The 18,601-nt window shown below is 30.4% G+C and overlaps 1 protein-coding gene across 1 annotated transcript in view; it reads right to left on the bottom strand.

Annotated features, from left to right (window-relative positions):
- LOC143076041 (septin-2-like) overlaps positions 1–18,601 on the bottom strand; it is a 67,159-nt gene that overhangs the window by 27,242 nt on the left and 21,316 nt on the right. Inside the window, exons 3-4 of the mRNA XM_076251664.1 lie at positions 12,667–12,760; positions 11,756–11,802 (exon numbers count right to left, since the gene is read on the bottom strand). Coding sequence (XP_076107779.1) covers positions 11,756–11,802; positions 12,667–12,730 — 111 coding nt within the window. The 5' untranslated portion in view covers positions 12,731–12,760. The remainder of the gene's footprint in view (positions 1–11,755; positions 11,803–12,666; positions 12,761–18,601) is intronic.

The following is an 18,601-nucleotide window of genomic DNA, read 5'->3' as shown; positions in this document are numbered from 1 at the left end:
TCGTCATACGTTCAGGTGAGCTGTAACAAAGATGACCAAAGAGGTCCATAATTACCTGTCCTAAAGCCGTCTTATTTAATCAATCAATTACAAAAATGGACAATGATCAGAGAAACTCAAGCCCTTAGGTGTCGGTAATAAACGTAAATCATAAAAATATGATCAAGTAGTGTTCAAACAGTGTTTGTTATTTGTATACTATAATTAGTAAGATTCAACATCTGTTTTCATATCTTATAACATTGATGGATTGTTGTTTGTGTTGATGTCCAGTGACAAATATTTCATTCATTTCAGGACAAGAAAAAATGTCCAGTGACAACTGTTTCATGCATTTTGAGGACAAGAATAGTTCACAGGAATAACTTCACATGAAGGAACATATAAATGTGCATTCTTGAGATTTTTATGAACTGCTTCAATTGAAACTGACAAAAAGGGAGTCATGTCCAAATCTGTCTTATCAAACCCTCATGTTACACAAATACTATCTTCCTTAAAATCAGCTAAAAAATTTAGCCTCTTGTTTAATGTTGAATGATTGAGACTGAAATGTTGAACGAAAAATCTAAATAAAGATGAAAGTGAATCTATCAGTATATTAAAACATGGTAAATTTTGTAAAATAGTGATAGGTAAAGAGAACAGAATGCAAAGTTTTATATTACATATCAGTATTTGACTTATCACATTATAATACTTATGTCAAACATTTTAAGTATTACAAACTCTCATAATAATTTTCAATATGATACGGACACCATAACCAATATTTGATATTGAAAAAGTTATATACAATTAGAACATTATGTAAAGATAAATTAAAGAAAGTGTAAAGTTGACAGCACAGATCTTGAAGATCTTATTTATATAAACTCTGGAAACCCCCAATTTGAAGTACTGAAAGGAGAGCATTTTTTTTGCAGAAATAAACAGAAAAGTTTTCATTGAAAATTGCCAGGGATTTAATAAAAACAAAAAATGCTGAATAAGCAGTTATGAAACATTATCTTAGTTATGTCCATGTCAATTATTAATCATATAGCGTATATCAGTATATGATTGGTATAATTAGTATAATAATATTCCTATTATTATCAAGGTCATAATATAAGATACTGTTAATTGTTCATTAATATCATAGTCGACGGTCCCTACTCCATTTCTTATATATTGTAGCTATATATAGTAAGCTGACAAAGCCACAGAAAACAAATTTATCCAATCTTATTTCAACCTCATAATAGGTCTGTGAATCCTAATACTGTAATTTCTGAATTTTAATTGTAATGTTTTTATTGCAAAAAATGCTATTTCATCAAATTCCTGATTATAAATCTTGCGTTGATTGTCCTAAATAAAACTTTTGCAATCACATAATTTAAATTTTGACATAGGTTAAGGATTTGCAACAATTTTAGAACGCATTAATTTATAAATTTATAGTATATGAAGAGTATGACTAAATTAACATGCAATTTACATAAATTAGGCCAATCTTTCTCAGATTGATTGATGCTTATAGCCAGTAGCAAATATTTCATGCATTTTAAGTACAATGTGATGTTCATATCACATGAGTTCACCCTGCTTTGTACTAGATCAACACTTTCAGTTGGATTGAAAACAATTGTCCTCCCACCCAGATATTGTTCCCAGCCTTTGCTTAGCAGAGAACCAATAAAATCCAGCTTATAGAAGCCTTTGTTTTACCTCTGCTAGGATCAGATAACTGCAACATCATAGAAAGATGATTTATCTACCTCAAATATAGCCATCTTTGAATTCTTTGGAATTTGTTTTGATGAATATGCCATCATTTTGGTTATTAATTTCTAAACTAAACAGTTTTTTTTTATATGATTGAAACAAATAAAAAGCATAATTTTCCAAGCACAAAAAACCAAGAATCAATAAAAAGGACACCATTCATAAAAAAAATCTATTAACTTGACTAGACTAATAATCACAGTTTAAATTGATATTTATTAACTACAGTTGTTGAGTTTTGAATTTAAAAATTGACAGGATGGATAAGGCATAAAAGGGGACAAGTATCTTGAAGTGTGTTTATACTACATGTATATCACAGGAATGAGCTTTAATAAAAGCTTTAATATACTTATGATAGTTGTACAATGGAAAGTTTCAGCGAAGAACTTTTATTGCTCACTTTTTTCGGTATGGATTTTGCTCACTGTGAAGACTGTATTGTGATCCACATGTAGCTGTAAACTTCAATGTCAGTTGGTCTCTAGTGTAGAGTTGTCTCATTGACAATCATATCACATCTTCTTATTTTATACTGTTAGGCACTTAAATTTGCCTATAGACTTTAACCAAGCAACAATCAATTACCAATTAAACTATCAACTTATAGGCACTTGAGATTTGCTGGAAGATCTTCAGCTATCAATGAAAAATAAAGAACCTATATATAATGACAAACTTTAAGTGTCAACATAAATAAATAAAATCACTTGGACATTTATAAGTGAATTCAAATAAAAGAATGCACTTATAATGCATTCTGAAGATATAAGACAATTTAATGGTTTTTATCCTCTTTACACTATAATGATTTGTTGAATGATATTTCTTTATATATATTTTTTTGGTATTTCTTAATGGCTAATAAATGGATTATCCACTTGAATGTAATAATGTTTATATCTATTACTGGTGACAATTGTAATGTTTGAAAGGCTGATTACCATAAAAAGTTCCATAAATATCTGATATAGACATAAAATTACCTACAAATATGTGCCTTTCAATATTCTTTTCAAATTCTTCTACTTTAATCTGATTTACACCTATTATAGGTTATGACATATCTACAAGATGACTAGGTTTTCTACAAACAGTCAAACCTGCTATAAAGGTCTCCTCACTCAAGCCAAGGTCAACCTCTTTACGTTCCCCTGTAGTAATACATATATACATTTTGAAACTAATCAAAGGTACTTTGTAACTTTTGGGGATTTGAGCGTCACTGATGAGTTTTTTGGAGATGAAACATGCGTCTGGCGTAAAAACAAATTTAATCCTGATATCTTCAAAGGTCAGTAATTTTTCTGGCCCTGAGGTTGACCTTATACAAAAGTCAATTTTAGGGGGATTGCGGTGTCCATGCATCCTTCATGGAGCTTCATTTATGGTTAATCCAGACCATTTTACTGGTTTCACTACAATTTTTGCCTACCCCAAAGCCCCATCCCTTTTTTCAAAATCAGGGATTTGCATCTGTTATATACTGTTTAGACTGTATTTACAAATATGTAATTATTGCAATTTTTAGTACTGTGCATGCATATATAATTTTTTGGCTGAATCAAAAGGGTTCTTTGTCTTTTTATTGCTGAAAAGTATTTTATTATTTTGTACATAAATCAGGCTGTTTGTTTTTTCATCAACTGAATAGAAGGCTCCTGACTTAGGACATACCATAACACATATGATTGGGTTAAACATGTTAGTGAGAGCTCAACCATACAAATATAAAGAAGATGTTTACAATTTGATACACTATATTAAACCTAGCTTAAATTGTCAACTACTAAACTGGACATTAACCTTGTTTTTAAATAATGGTCATTGTCCAGTTTCTATGGTCAGTTAAGGTAATTAAGATACATGTAACTGGTACAGAGAACTCTATAGTATAAAACATGTCATTAAAAATCCATCAATATTCTGACCAGAAGACAAATATAAATAATTCAATGTTTATGTAGTGGACTACTAAATGACTATCTGGTTTGTTTACAGTTACTCCCACTTTATTTTTATAGATGTATATTTAAAGGGGACAGAATTTTTACAGCTGGGAGTGGGTGTGACATTCTATTCTAACTGTGGTTGCAACTTTTGTCAATTCAGGTTTAAAAAAAGTTGGAACAGTTTATATTTCTATAGACTTATTTTCACAGGGGTACCATTTTAATACCTTGGAGTAGGTTTACCATTTTGTGCTTACTTTGGTAGCAATTATTTATCAAATTAAGTTTAATGGAATAGTTTATTGTATAGACTTATTTTCACAGGGTAGCATTTCAATAGCTTTGAACGGGTGTAACATTAAGTGCTAAGATTGGTTGCAACTTTTGTCAATCTTATCTTATCTTCAAAATATGTCAGTTCTATTTGGAATTTTTCAATAAGTTGTTGTCACTTTTAACTGTTCTGGAGTTAATTTGATGCATCTCACAGAGATTTAACAGATTTATAAGTTTAAGTTTAAGATCCATGTTCTTTTTTAATTTGACACTTGCTTAAAACATATTATGTAAATGCAATTGTATTTAATGCACTCTTTACCTCATTTTAAATGCAGAAAGTTAAATATTCTCACCACACATTTTGAAAAATTTAATATGTAATTGAAAATCCCATGCTTTAATGCTTCGGTTTTGACCTGACTTAGGGTGATAGCAATCATTTGAACCAACCCAATACAATTTTTATTGTGGGTTTTTCTTTTGTACTTTATATGATTCCACTCATTATTAGAGAAAAGGAGATGGAGAAGCATACCCGTAGCCAGGGGGGTTCGAGGGGTTCGGACAAATAGCTTTGAAAACAAATAAGCACTGTTAAAGTCAACGTTCTGTTCGAATTGTGACTGTTAAAGTCGAGTTCATGGGTCCAAATACCCCAAACCCCACCCCCTTGGAAATTCCTGGCTACGGGCCTGAGAAGTATACCTGTACTCAGAAAACTAATTTATATCATTGATTGATTGATTATGTTGGTGTTTAATGCCACTTTCAGCCTAATATTTGCTAAATCATGTTGGTTGGTTTTTAATGGTGGAGGACTTTTGAGTGCCAAGGAAATCCATGACATTCCGCAGGAGTCACCAGACAATCCTAATCAATTAAGATTGGAGTAGAACACAAAACTACTTTTAACTACATAATGTTATTATGTCTGTCAAAGTCAGAACTACCTCATTAGTAACTATCAATGTATATATATCTATTGTCCATTAAAATATTGGTATTGATAGCATATAACTTTGAAAGCTGCTGTTAAATCAACTCAAATATAATTGTCTAGACTCTTAGCAATTATATGTTTGACATATTAGGTTGGAACTGTCTTTCACAGCAGACGGCTTTCTTTGATGATGTTTATCAGGTATTGATGGGATGCTGTCTCCTTGATTTTATCTCATCTTTAAATGCAAAAGTACAAAAGAAGAATCCTAGGAAATATGGTCACAGTTTATATTCATTCAGTTTATTAATATTCATTCATTTTTGCATTTTAAAAAAATCTCTTTTAGCTAGAAAGATAATAAGAGTCACAGTTTATATATACATTGTATAAAAATGAAGATGTGGTATGATTACCAATGAGACAACTCTTCACAAGATACCAAATGCCACAGAAAATAACAACTTTAGGTCACCATACAGCCTTCAACAATGAGCATAGCCCATTCCACAATGTCAGCTATAAAAGGCCCAAAAAAGACAAAAGTAAATCAATTCAAACAAGAAAACCAAAAGCCTAATTCATATACAAATAATTATGAAAGAAAAACAAATATGTGTTTAACACTGAGCAATAAACGACAACCACTGCATTATATGGCTCATTTTTAACAATTTCAAGGACTCCCAATATATCATAATACATAAATAACCCCTTTTTTCCCATAAAACATAATATCTAATTTCCCATCAGATGTCTTATGTTTCTGGTGTGAATAAAATGATATAAAAAATTTGAATACATTTCTATTAATAATGACCGCATTATCTTAGATGACGGGAGATCGTATTTTACAAACAAGATCGTTGTTACACATCAGTAAATAATAATAATACTGGGATAAAAAAGCTCAATAAAACTTTAACACGTCCAACGCAGAACCCCAGTCCATTTAACAGTATTCTCTATCAATATAACCGGAGCTTAATCTACATTTTTTCAAAAACTATTGTAAGGATAAAATCCATTCATTAAAATTTCAAGTGGCTGGTCTTTATAAAATGTGTAAGATAAATAATTCAGTCAGTGGGTATTTAGGTTAAATGTTAAGGACGCTGAATACCCGACCTTTGTCTCTATGGTTGTCAGCAGATATACCATTATTACACAACCTTTATTTTTTAATAAGTTCAAGGTAGCATGCTACCAGTAATTAAGCCTCTTCAGACTATAAATTTGTGTCAACACCCGTAACAAAAGATATTAAACCTTGGTCTTTCTATAAAGAGTTTATCATTGATACACACTATTCTCTAGCACAGAATAATCACAATTTACAGTACTGGCATATATATACTAAAAGTGAGCTATAATTTGTTGTCTCCCTTATATTATGAGTGGACTCAAATTTTTAAATTTTTGGAAGAAAGAAATTAAACCTCTCTGTAAGAAATGCAAGCTTACATAAACAGTCAATCTATGATTGTTTGTTTAAGCTAACAACTTACATAAAATAAATAACCCTAATGCATTTGAATCTATAAGTAAAATAAAGGATAAAATATTTTCCAAAATATAAATATCAATCAGTTTAAAGTGCAGCTGCACTTATGCATACTTACACACTCTGATCTAAACATCATTCCTGATTCTTTTGTAACGCTAGAAATCCACAACGTTTACCATCAAACTATTGATTGCATTGTTCACTTTGCATCTTGTCACAAATATAAAATAATCCTTGAATAATATCAACAAATATATCTTTCTTCAATTTCTTCCTTTTGAAACAATGTATCCTAATATCCAAGAAATATAAGTCTCTAATACCAAGAAGCTTTGTTTGAAATATTATTACTTTGTATGGATAAACATCCCAGGGACCCAGCATCAGAAGTCGGTATTGATTATTGGTTTGTCACAGTTGTATTGGCTTTTTATATGACGGCCAGATGTCTAGGAAAATGTGTATTGTCAAAACGTTTACAGAAAAAGTCAATAGAGTATCAATCCAATTAACTCCTATAGGATTTAGCACTTTTAATTTTTTATAAGATGAATATGATCTTTAGTATGTCCTCCCTTTAATAGCTTAGATAATTGTGGATCTATCTTGCGTAAGAATTAATAATCCTGAATAATTAACACTTATTGTTAAAAAAACCATTTGGTCCCAAAAAATCAAGCTGCCTTCTTTTTAAGTCATATATTTATTTAGAAACAGAATTTCACAATAAAATTCCCATTCAGTCATAAAATATGACCATAAGTGTCATTCAATTGGTTAAAATTATAAAATAAAATTTTACTTTTCAAAGAACAATTATTTCCATAAAAAGTGAAAGCATCAAAATTAATTTGACCATGTATATAAAATGCCACAATAGATATGAAGTATGGTCTAGAATGAATTGTATTGAATATAAATATTAAACTAAATAATTATGTATTTATGAATGCAAGGTCATGTAAGTAATAATAGGATTAAATAAAATTATTCTGATGAAAACCTTGAGTTATCTCCCTTTAGTCAGATTTTTGGATCATGCTGGTATTGAAAATACCAACCAAGCTTTTTCCTGATTCTGATAAGACATTTCATTATAAATAATGATCAACCGTACTGTTAAAACCTTTATTCATTTGCAAAAGATTGAGAAAGCAACAAAAATACTCAATAAAAACATTCTGGATTAACACAAACTTCAATTGTATGTCAAAATTGCTGAAGGAAACAAGAGTCTTATGTGATGTTGTTAAAACAGTTTTTCTGGTATTTTATGGTACCTTATTTAGTTTAACATATTTCTTTGAGTTTTTTTCCTCCCATTTAAGTTTTTTTTTGGGAAAAAAGGGGAGTCATCGCTGTTAACATCCCCATCTGCAATACAGTACTGTTCTCAGCATTAGATAAATGAGTGATCCCTACAAGTCATCAATTTCTATTTCATGCTTGACTTTCTATTTTCTCATTCATATTGATAATAATAACAAAAAGCTGTGGCATATTTGCATATTCAGGTAAATATGATAAGTGCTGCTTTGTACAAGACCCCCAATAAAAACACCAGTTCATAAGTTTAAAGGAAGACGTGTCATACCACTGGCAGACTTATTATTCTAATTTGTAATTTAGTTAACACCCTTAGCCTGCTAGTCTTTGCTCTCACTTTATATGGAGTGTCACTCCTGGGGATCAAATCCACAACCTCCCAAGTGGCTGATCCAGAACTTTTCATAAGGGGGCCGGCATTGACTGAATTAAGGGGGGCCCGGCTCCAGTCATGCTTCATTGATTTCCTATATAATCAACCAAATTTTTCCCACAAAAGGGGTAGTCCCGGCCCCAAGGGCCCCCACGATCCGCCTATGCTCCTAGTCTCTCTTTGACCAAACTACCACGAGACCAAAGAGGTAGTGACATATCAAAATGATATACAAAAAGCAAGTAGCAAAAGTATAACTCACATTCTTCACTTTTGTACGCTCCATCCTTTGACATCCACTAGTTTTTTTTCATTATAACTTATGTATATATATATCAATCACAAACAACCTGCCCAAGGAATTTTATATCTCTTCAAAGATGCTTTACATTAGACAATAATTACACCATCTTCTTTGATCTTTGCTTATACAATTTACAAGCCAATACACATCTTGTTTGTATAATATCTATACAAATGGTCAGTTTGTTATTTTAAGCAAGTTCAAAGCACAAAAAGAAATATATTTCCTACTTCCTCATCAATTTCTGTTTTTGTCACTTGTTTTCCTGTAAAAGCTACCTTTTGAGTCAAATTCTTCCCTGTATTTACTATGTGAATAATGAAAATTCTTTTCTGGCCACTGTTGTAATATTTCTCAAATTTCTTATTTATATTTTCACGTTAACTTATTTGAAGAAAATATTTTTCATATCCTATCCTAACATACGCTTGTTTTTTATTATAAAAGTGTCCATGAATACATCTTTTCGTTGACTCAGGAATTTCTCAAATTTCTCAATTACATGGATACGTCAATACAATAATTGTCATCTTTCAAACAGTCACTTTCAACTTCTGTTTTTTATTGTCTATAAAAATCATAGTGAATTCCTTTTTCTAAGTAACTAGATATTTTAAGTCAGGTATCATAAATTTTGTAAGTAAAATTTAGAATAGAATTCATTACACTTGGATAAACCTGTTATTGATAGCAAGTAAAAGTTACAAATTAAATGATATATTTGACATCCTACCATTATTTCTATTTCACATGGTGAGCTTGAGAACCAAATTTTATTTCCTGTGATTTTTTTAAAATTTCCTGTCATTTGCTAATTTTTCAACAATTAATTTACTGATAATGCATAAACAGGATTTCAGATCAGCATCGTCTCTCAAGGTCACATTAATATAGAAAAATATACTATTTCAGCTGGGGTGGATTTTTTTTTTTATCTTTAGTGAACTTGATTTGCTTTGTTATTGACTTTCAACCAGCATCTCCTTTTTTTAATATTCACTAAATATTTCTCAAAACTTTATTACCTGAAGCAAATGGTTTTGGATCAGGGTTTTGGTATAGAACAGGGCAAAATTTTAAAGATTATTGAAGTTAGGTTTACATTGTATAGAATGGATCACTTTACTGTCTATTTCAGTGTTATCAACATCCACCCATAATTACAGACACATTATGCTTCATACAAAGTCACACCCTCTTAAATTGAATCTGAATTCACCACAAAAACTGTCAAAGTGACTGTTTTTTATTTTAATTTTTCAATACCTCCATGCACCCTATTCCTGATAGTTATGTAATGATGAGAGTTTTTAACGACATTGACTGGCTATGCACCCCTTGCAAGGTTTGCTAAAAGTTGTAGAAACCCCTAAAACAAATTCAGTTAAAATGTCATCTTTCTACAAGATATACCACCCTATAAAGATCCCCTGTCGTCTTAAGATTTTTTATACAAATTTGACAAAGGAATGTGTCATCTTTTTATCTCTGCCATCAAATTTCTCACTATTGTATCAAAATTTAAAATACTATAGTAGAAAAATCTGATACACATCGGTAGTAAATAAAATTTTACTTACTATACTACGTAGTAAGTACATGTATACAACAAATAGTGGGTGTTACCTTAACTAGACTTACAATGACTGAATACTTCTAATCATATATTTTATATAGTTTCAAAATAAAAAAAAGGCTAAACATACAGAAGATAGCCCAAAGAGGCAATCCAAAAATCCATAAGTTTATGAAAGACAATTTAAAATGAACAATTTTGCTGAAATGATTGATTGATTGTTGGTTGCTAAATGTCCAGTTGCAAATATTTCATGCATATTCAGTATGATGCTTTAATGAAATAGCAAGAACAGATTAAGTACAGTAATCAAAACACAACAAGGAAAACTAAAATTTGAGCAACTTTGAAGCTCTAGTACCAGCTAAATAGTCAATTCTTTAAGAAATCTGAATGCATAATTTTTTATTTTTATTTTTAAGGATGATCTGAATTTTTGACAGGAAGATCGTATACAATATAAGAATAAAGTAAAGCAAGAATATACCATTCTAAAGTGCCTGATTCAATAAAAACACCAGATAATTGGTCTCAATGTTTTAGTTTATGGATTATAAGGAGAATTATAAAGCAATTCATATGATTTGAATTCATAACAAAGAGGGAATAAGTATTATAACAACACTTCTGTTTTATCACGTTTCTGCATTTAACCAAAGATAATATAAAAAAGATGTGGTGTGATTGCCAGTGAGACAACTTTCCACAAAAGACCAAAATGACACAGAAATTAACAACTATATATAAGAGTGAAAAATTGTAAATGATTCATATGGACATGAAGGCAGTACTTTGACCAATATTTGTTGGTTCAAGTAGTGTATAAGGATACATAGTTCCAGCGGAAGGAATATTAAATGAGTAAATTGGTATTACTGAGTAAATCGGTAGGAATTATGATTAAATAGTTCATAAAAGTAGGACTTGTTGGATCTTTTTTATGACTGTGTGAAACTTAGTGTTATATATATTGGTCGGTAGGTCGGCACTTATAAATATCAGTATATAATATTTATATGTAATGGTAGGCTAGACAGCAATTATTAAAAATTTGGAAAATATGTTTTTATGACGTTGTTATACCTTTATATTTAGTGGTGGGCACTTATTAAAAATCTAAAAAATATGTATTGTATACACAGATGAATAAATGCTGACTGCCGACCTTACTTTTAAGCATACATAAATAAATAGTACCCACTGATTACCTGTCAACCTTACTATTACATAGTATACATTTACCAATAAGTGCCAACTGCCGACCTGCTGACCTTAGTATTTTAGTAAACATTCACTAATAAGTGCCCACTGCCGACCTACTGGCCTTACTTTTTAGTAAACATATACTCACTAATAATTGCCGACTGCCGACCTGCCAACCTTACTTTTTAGGGAATATTTACTCACTAATAAGTGACACCGGACCTTATTATTAAGTATACGTTGAAGTGCAGACTGCCAACCTCACTACTAGAAACAATTTCATTAATTCAATCTTATTTGAATACATTTAATAAGATTTCAAATATCTCTGCGTGTATGATTTTCTTTTTTTTTTAGCGTTTAAATACATTTTTAACTGGAACTATTTGTCCCTATATATCCTACTTGAGCCTAATTGTTAACATGCTTTTTACACAGTGTGACCTGTATGGAGGGCTGTCTCATTGGCACTCATACCACATCTTCTTATATATATGTAAGAGTAAAATTGCTAAAGTTACTTACATCTTCTCCATTTGTCACTGCTTCCTCTTTAATTCTGTCTATCTTGTCTGAAATAATAACATTATAATGTTTATTCATGTATGATGATTTATAGGTGCATGTGTTCTACATGTACTTTTTCTTCCAATTAACCGTCCTTATTCTAATAGACGTAACCTTTCTTTATATTGGCCCAATTAAATGTTTCATTTCTAAATAAAGTTTCTTTTTAAATATCCAGATGGATCAAAGACATTACTGATACCATAGTTAACAAGTTCAGGAAAATAGGAAAATTCTTCGAGTAATTCCAGATAAAGATGTCATCTGTGCAACTTTGTGTATAGTTTTTATGGATCTTAAAATAAAAATTTGTTGATACTGTAGGAGTAGATTCGAAGAGAAACAACAAATAAACAACTCTGTTTCAACAGAAAGATGAGTGAGAAGCATGGCTTTTAATAACTTTTATTTCATTTTTTCATTCATCTTAATAACCCAACTGAATCAATCATGTATTATCATTAGAGTTATCTTTCTTTAGTTGCATTTGCATCTTGTAAGGGACAACATCAAAAGATTGATGTAGGATCAAAAACTTTTTATCCTTCATTGAATTTTTGATGTCGTCTCTAACCTAAGGATACTTTTAAGGCATTGAAAGGATGTTTGTTAAGAATATAAGATTAAACACAATATGAAGAGATGATTGCCAAAAATCTTTTTCTCTAATGTTCCCTTATTATCTTTCTTAATTAAGGGATGATGTAAAATAAATGGGGTCCACTTCATATATACAGTATATAAAAATTCTAAGAATAATACATTTCTAAAAATTAAAATTTCCCATACAAATTATCCAACTACTTGATCCATATATATTCCGTATATGTGTGTTTCCCAGGATCAAGCACAGGAACCATTAATATTACCTCTGTTCCTAAAATCCTTCCTATATGATCCTGACAATGTTGATGGTTTCAAACCAGGAAACATTCTCCTCTATAAACAGGGTTAAACACCTGCCTGAAAAAGAAAATTTCATTAAATATATGTTTTAATATTTTATAAAATTTAGATTTAACTGATTGCTCTGTGTAAAAAATGGTGTAAGTAAAATATAAATGAACTGATGTAATACTTCTCAATTTTACAAACATTTTGTAAGTATTTTTAAATCTGTTTTTTTTTGGTAATGTTTTCTTTTCTCATGTTGGTTTTATGCCTTCATTTTTTTATTTTTTTATTTCAAGTAAATAGCTTTTAGTGTAAATATAGCAAGTCTTCCAGAGTTGTCTCCCATGCCAGACTTTAATTTATACTTTGGTCTGTCTTGGAGCAAAATCCAGTCTTCATTGAATCAAGGATTCCTCCATAGAAAAAAAACAAGCCTTGGACCACAAACAAACACTTATTATAACCTTGATAATCTTCAGTTTGCCTTTAAGGAACCCGACCACAAAAAAAAAAATAAAAAATTTTTAACACTTGGCCTGGAAATGAAACAATGGTTATAGATACCTAAGGTCTTCAACATATATTTAATTAACCAGAACTGTTATTTAGTCATGCATCTTACAAAACCTCAGAAGTTGTATATACATTTAACCTCATGGTTCATTATAAATGTTACCATGCTACTATGGTTGACCTTAATACACAAATTCAGAGTTAAAAAATAACACACACTGACATTGCAGAAACAAAAGATTTGCCATATTTTGTTTTTTCAAAACACCAGAAAACATCTGACATTGAATATCAAAAGAGATTATTCTGTAACAATTGTTAGGTTAACTTATAAATTACACAAGTTAAGATTAATTGAAGTAAACTTTTTTAAGTTAAATTGGTGAATTAGTGAAAATGTTATGCAATAACAATGAAGATGGCTTTTAGTTGATGAGACCATAGATTGGTATTACATCTTTGATGAGACTCATTGAAGAATCCCTTCAATTTCCTCAAATCCAAAAGGGAAAAAACTAGTAAATAAAAAAAAATACTTGAAATTTTTTTACATACACATGCCATAAATTTAATGATAAATTGAGGAACTAGTGAAAATAAATCTCCATTTTCTGTTCTATTTTCTTGTTGGAAATTTAAAAAAAAAAAATGATTGAGAAGATATACATAATTGAGCAATTTTTAAATACCTCAATATGTCATGAAACATAAATATTAGCAATACTATTGACAACTGAACATTAAATATGGTTTAAACCATTGAAATGTTGAGAGTGCGTTTTTCTTTCCATTCAAAATGAAGATTTACTTTTTCAAAGATTGAATAAAAATCTATCAGCACTCTTTAATATTCTTTAACCCTTTAGTAAATATATACTTTTATTAAATCTAGTGTTAACAAAACATTCAAATGTTTAAGTGCCAGTAGTTTGTTATGGTTTCCCAACATGCCCAATTGAAACAGACATTTAAATTCTAATTATACATTGTATATATTTATATTTCATGTGGCGATCTTAAGACCTGATGTGGTAATCCTGAAAGTGCAAAGTCAGCAAATCTAAATTAATGATCTTGCAACTGATTTTTGGATTAGATAATTTTTCACCAAAATATTTTATCATAATGACAAGAGGGTGTCACAACGACAGCAAACCGGATTTATTAACATTTATTTGTGTCCTGGCAATATCACAAGAACCATTACTGATGAATGGTGAAAGTGAAAATCGTCAATATCAAATTTGACCTCCATTTTGTCATCAGTATCAACATATTAAAATTTGAAAAGCTTAGATTGAATGGTTCATGAGAAAATGCACGGACACGACGGGAAACACCATTTTTCAATCTTTCAAGAACCATAACTCCTGAACGGTAAAAGTCAAAATCGTCATTATTGAACTTGACCTCAATTTTGTCATCAGTAACAACATATTAAAATTTCAAAAGCTTTGGTTGAATGGTTCATGAGAAAATGCACGGACACGACGGGAAACACCATTTTTCAATCTTTCAAGAACCATAACTCCTGAACGGTAAAAGTCAAAATCGTCATTATTTAACTTGACCTCCATTTTGTCATCAGTAACAGCATATTAAAATTTCGGAAGCTTTGGTAGAACAGTTCATGCATAAATGCACGGACACGACTGGAAACTCCATTTTTCAATCTTTCAAGAACCTTAACTCCTGAACGGTAAAAGTCAAAATCGTCATTATTGAACTTGACCTCCATTCTGTCCTCAGTAACAACATATTAAAATTTGGGAAGCTTTGGTAGAACAGTTCATGCGTAAATGCACCGACACGACTGGAAACTCCATTTTTCAATCTTTCAAGAACCATAACTCCTGAACGGTAAAAATCAAAATCGCCATTATTGAACTTGACCTTCGTATAGTTGTCAGTAATAACATATTAAAATTTTAAAAGCTTTGGTTGAACGGTTAATGAGTTAATGCACGGACAACATTTGATTGCCGCCCGCCAGCCCGCCCGACCGCCCGCCCGCCCCGCCGCCCGTCGTACATCCCCAAATCAATAACTGATATTTTTGTCACAAAAATCCAGTTAAAAATAATTTATACTTTTCTTCGAATTATAACAAATTCAGAAACACATCTGTTAAAAAGTTCCCAACTCTGCTCTCCATTTTGAATTAAATTTTAAATTATATGCATGAGAAATCAAATTTTGACTTTCTCCACAAATAACATAAAAATATTTGCTGAAAGAAGAAATTTAAACAAAATATTTGCTGAAAGAAGAAATTTAAACAAAATATTAAAAACAAAGCTTTTTGAAACAATTCCATTTTTTGCTTAAACTCCAGAAATGATTGTATGGATTTAGTATTTACAGTGCTTATCCAGTGACCTTTGGGGTATCACAATAGCAATGACTCAAACAGTTTACCAAATTGCAGTTAGATTTCTTCTCCAACTAACTGATCAACTGGTAAAATGTTTTAGCAGATTGCTCAAGTGAAATGTTGTTAGTATGAAGTGAGTGCTGTGAAATCAAAAGTAATACTTACCATCCAGATCCAGTTAGTTGATATCTTTGTCATTTGTTTCAAACACAAAAATGGCTTACTATAGTATGAGTCACTGAATAAGAAGGTCTAATTTTGACATGGAAACTTCTATCATAAATAGATTTTATAAATAAATAGTTCAAACCATTGTTTTGTAGGTGTATATTATATAGCTTTGTCTTCTAAGACAAAGTTATTGTGTAATTATGATTCGTATAATATTTTCTATACAAATTACTGATCAGCTGGAATTAAAGGGAAATCATTTTTATTGAGTTATTGTACACTAAAAAATTAATCAATGATACCTGGCTTCTGAGTTTGCCTACAATTTTTTTCAAAATTTTAATCATCTTAAAAATAAATTTCATTGTTTCTTTTCAAAACAGAGGATAAAAGTTTAATAATCATAAAAGTAATGTTACAAACAAATTAAATGAGGAAAGTTGATATTTGTCAGACAAAAATTGTGACAACATTTTGCTGATTTTCAGTAATGTAAATTTTTTCCCTTTAATGGTAGCAGATAAGTAATTGCTTTAGAAAAAAAATCCAAATTACAATTATGCACTAACTTGTTGTTGGAAAACGGAGCTATAAATTATAGACTTACAAAACAATGTTTTCAACTATTTATTTATAAAATCTATTTATGATAGAAGTTTCCATGTCAAAATTAGACCTTCTTATTCAGTGACTCATACTATAGTAAGTAATTTTGTGTTTGAAACAAATGACAAAGATATCAACTAACTGGATCTGGATGGTAAGTATTACTTTTGATTTTACAGTACTCACTTCATACTAACAACATTTCACTTGAGCAATCTGCTAAAACATTTTACCAGTTGATCAGTTAGTTGGAGAAGAAATCTAACTGCAATTTGGTAAACTGTTTGAGTCATTGCTATTGTGATACCCCAAAGGTCACTGGATAAGCACAGTAATAAATTTTGCATAATAGGAATTCATATTCCATATTTATCTGCATTGTATATATGCATATTCATCATATTTAAAATTAAACACACTAGTACAAAAAGGTTTCGTAATAATAGATGCACATTTAAAGCATGCTTAAATTACAACTTTATACCTATAACTTTCAGAACAATAGAAGTCTCCTTGAACACTGAAAAGTCTAATATACCATACCAATAAAACAGTAGATGTCTTCTAAAGCACATTAACAAGTCTCCTGTACCCTACCACAAGGAACAATAGATGTCTCCTAATAAATGCTACCAATTCTTATATACCATACCACATACAAATGTAAATGTCTTTAAGTACATAAAAGTCTCAAGAATCATACCACATAGAACAAGTAGAAATCTCCGCCTAAAACCTAACAAGTCTCATACATATATATACCATACCACAAGAACAGTTGATGTATCCTTATAGACAATAACTAGTCTCATGCATCATACCACATTTATCTATATTTCTATAGATGCTTAGAGTAGAAAAGGAAATGTTCAACTAGGATGGAACATATATATCTTGCCGTACAGGATACTGATATCATACGCAAAACTTTATAATAACTATTCTAATTTTATTAACAAACTAGTATACTAAAACACTATTGTATACACAGTATACTAAAATCATATTCACAATCATTTCTACATCTTTTATACTAAATACATATGAAAACAATAATAAATGTATCATTTGGCTTTCTAGGGGCTACTCGTTAAAACTTACAATAAAAATAAAAATAACCATATGAAAAAACACTACCTACTCAAAACAATTTTTAAATTAATTAAAAAGTAAATTGTCTAAATTATGCAATTTAAGAACCTGCAGTAGAGCCCTGACAGGTGAAAAATTAATTTAAGAAACCTGACTGGTAGAGCCCAAACAGGTATAAATTTGAAAAATGAGAATGTCTGCGGTAGATCCCAGCAGGTACTTTTAGAACCTGAGTGGTAGAGCCCACACAAGTATGAATTTTGAAAACTGAGAATTCCTGCGGTAGATCCCAACAGGTACTTTTAGAACCTGAGTGGTAGAGCCCAGACAAGTATGAATTTTGAAAACTGAGAATTCCTGCGGTAGATCCCAACAGGTACTATTAGAACCTGACTGGTAGAGCCCAGACAAGTATAAATTTGAAAAATGAGAATTCCTGCGGTAGATTCCAACAGGTACAAAAAAAATAACTTAATTATCACCCTTAAATAAAACAAAGCCTAAATAAATAATAAAATGTATTAATGAATTGGGGGAAAATAATTTCCCTGAAATTAAGTAGGCCAAATTGAAACGAGTAGCATGAGTGAAAGCCCCCAAGAAATGATACATATACATATAAAAAAAAAAAAAAAAAAAAATATATATAATAATGATAATACAAAATTTTCCATATACCATAAAGAGAATAGTACTTGAATGGAATTTATATATGAAAATGAAAACGCATAAAATAAAAAACCATACTATATAGATTCAACAAAATGTAGTTTTTATAACTCTTTGATATATTACTGAACATGTATCAAAAATTTAGGAACAACACATTCTGCTTTGTGCTTTGCAAACAGTTTTTGGGTCAGTTCTAATGTAACGTATATAACAATCGGATGACCATCTTCCTAAAGTCTGAATAATATGGTCCTCGACCCCTGCGGCTGCAGCTGATGTAGCAGCACCAATTCGAAAAGAATGACCACAAAATTTACTATCATTATACCCTAATCTGAACAGGGACTCTCGAAGCCGAGCTATAAATGTATCTCTAGACAAAGGAGCGTTATTATACTCATCGTTAACAAATAAATAAGAATCTGGCCTAGCTCCATGATTTTTTCTTACTTGTATATATCTTCTCATCAAATCAACTGGGC

The sequence above is a fragment of the Mytilus galloprovincialis genome, chromosome 5, assembly GCF_965363235.1.
Source record: "Mytilus galloprovincialis chromosome 5, xbMytGall1.hap1.1, whole genome shotgun sequence".
In the NCBI taxonomy this organism is placed as follows: Eukaryota; Metazoa; Mollusca; class Bivalvia; order Mytilida; family Mytilidae; genus Mytilus; species Mytilus galloprovincialis.
This window is presented reverse-complemented; position numbering and strand designations above follow the sequence as displayed.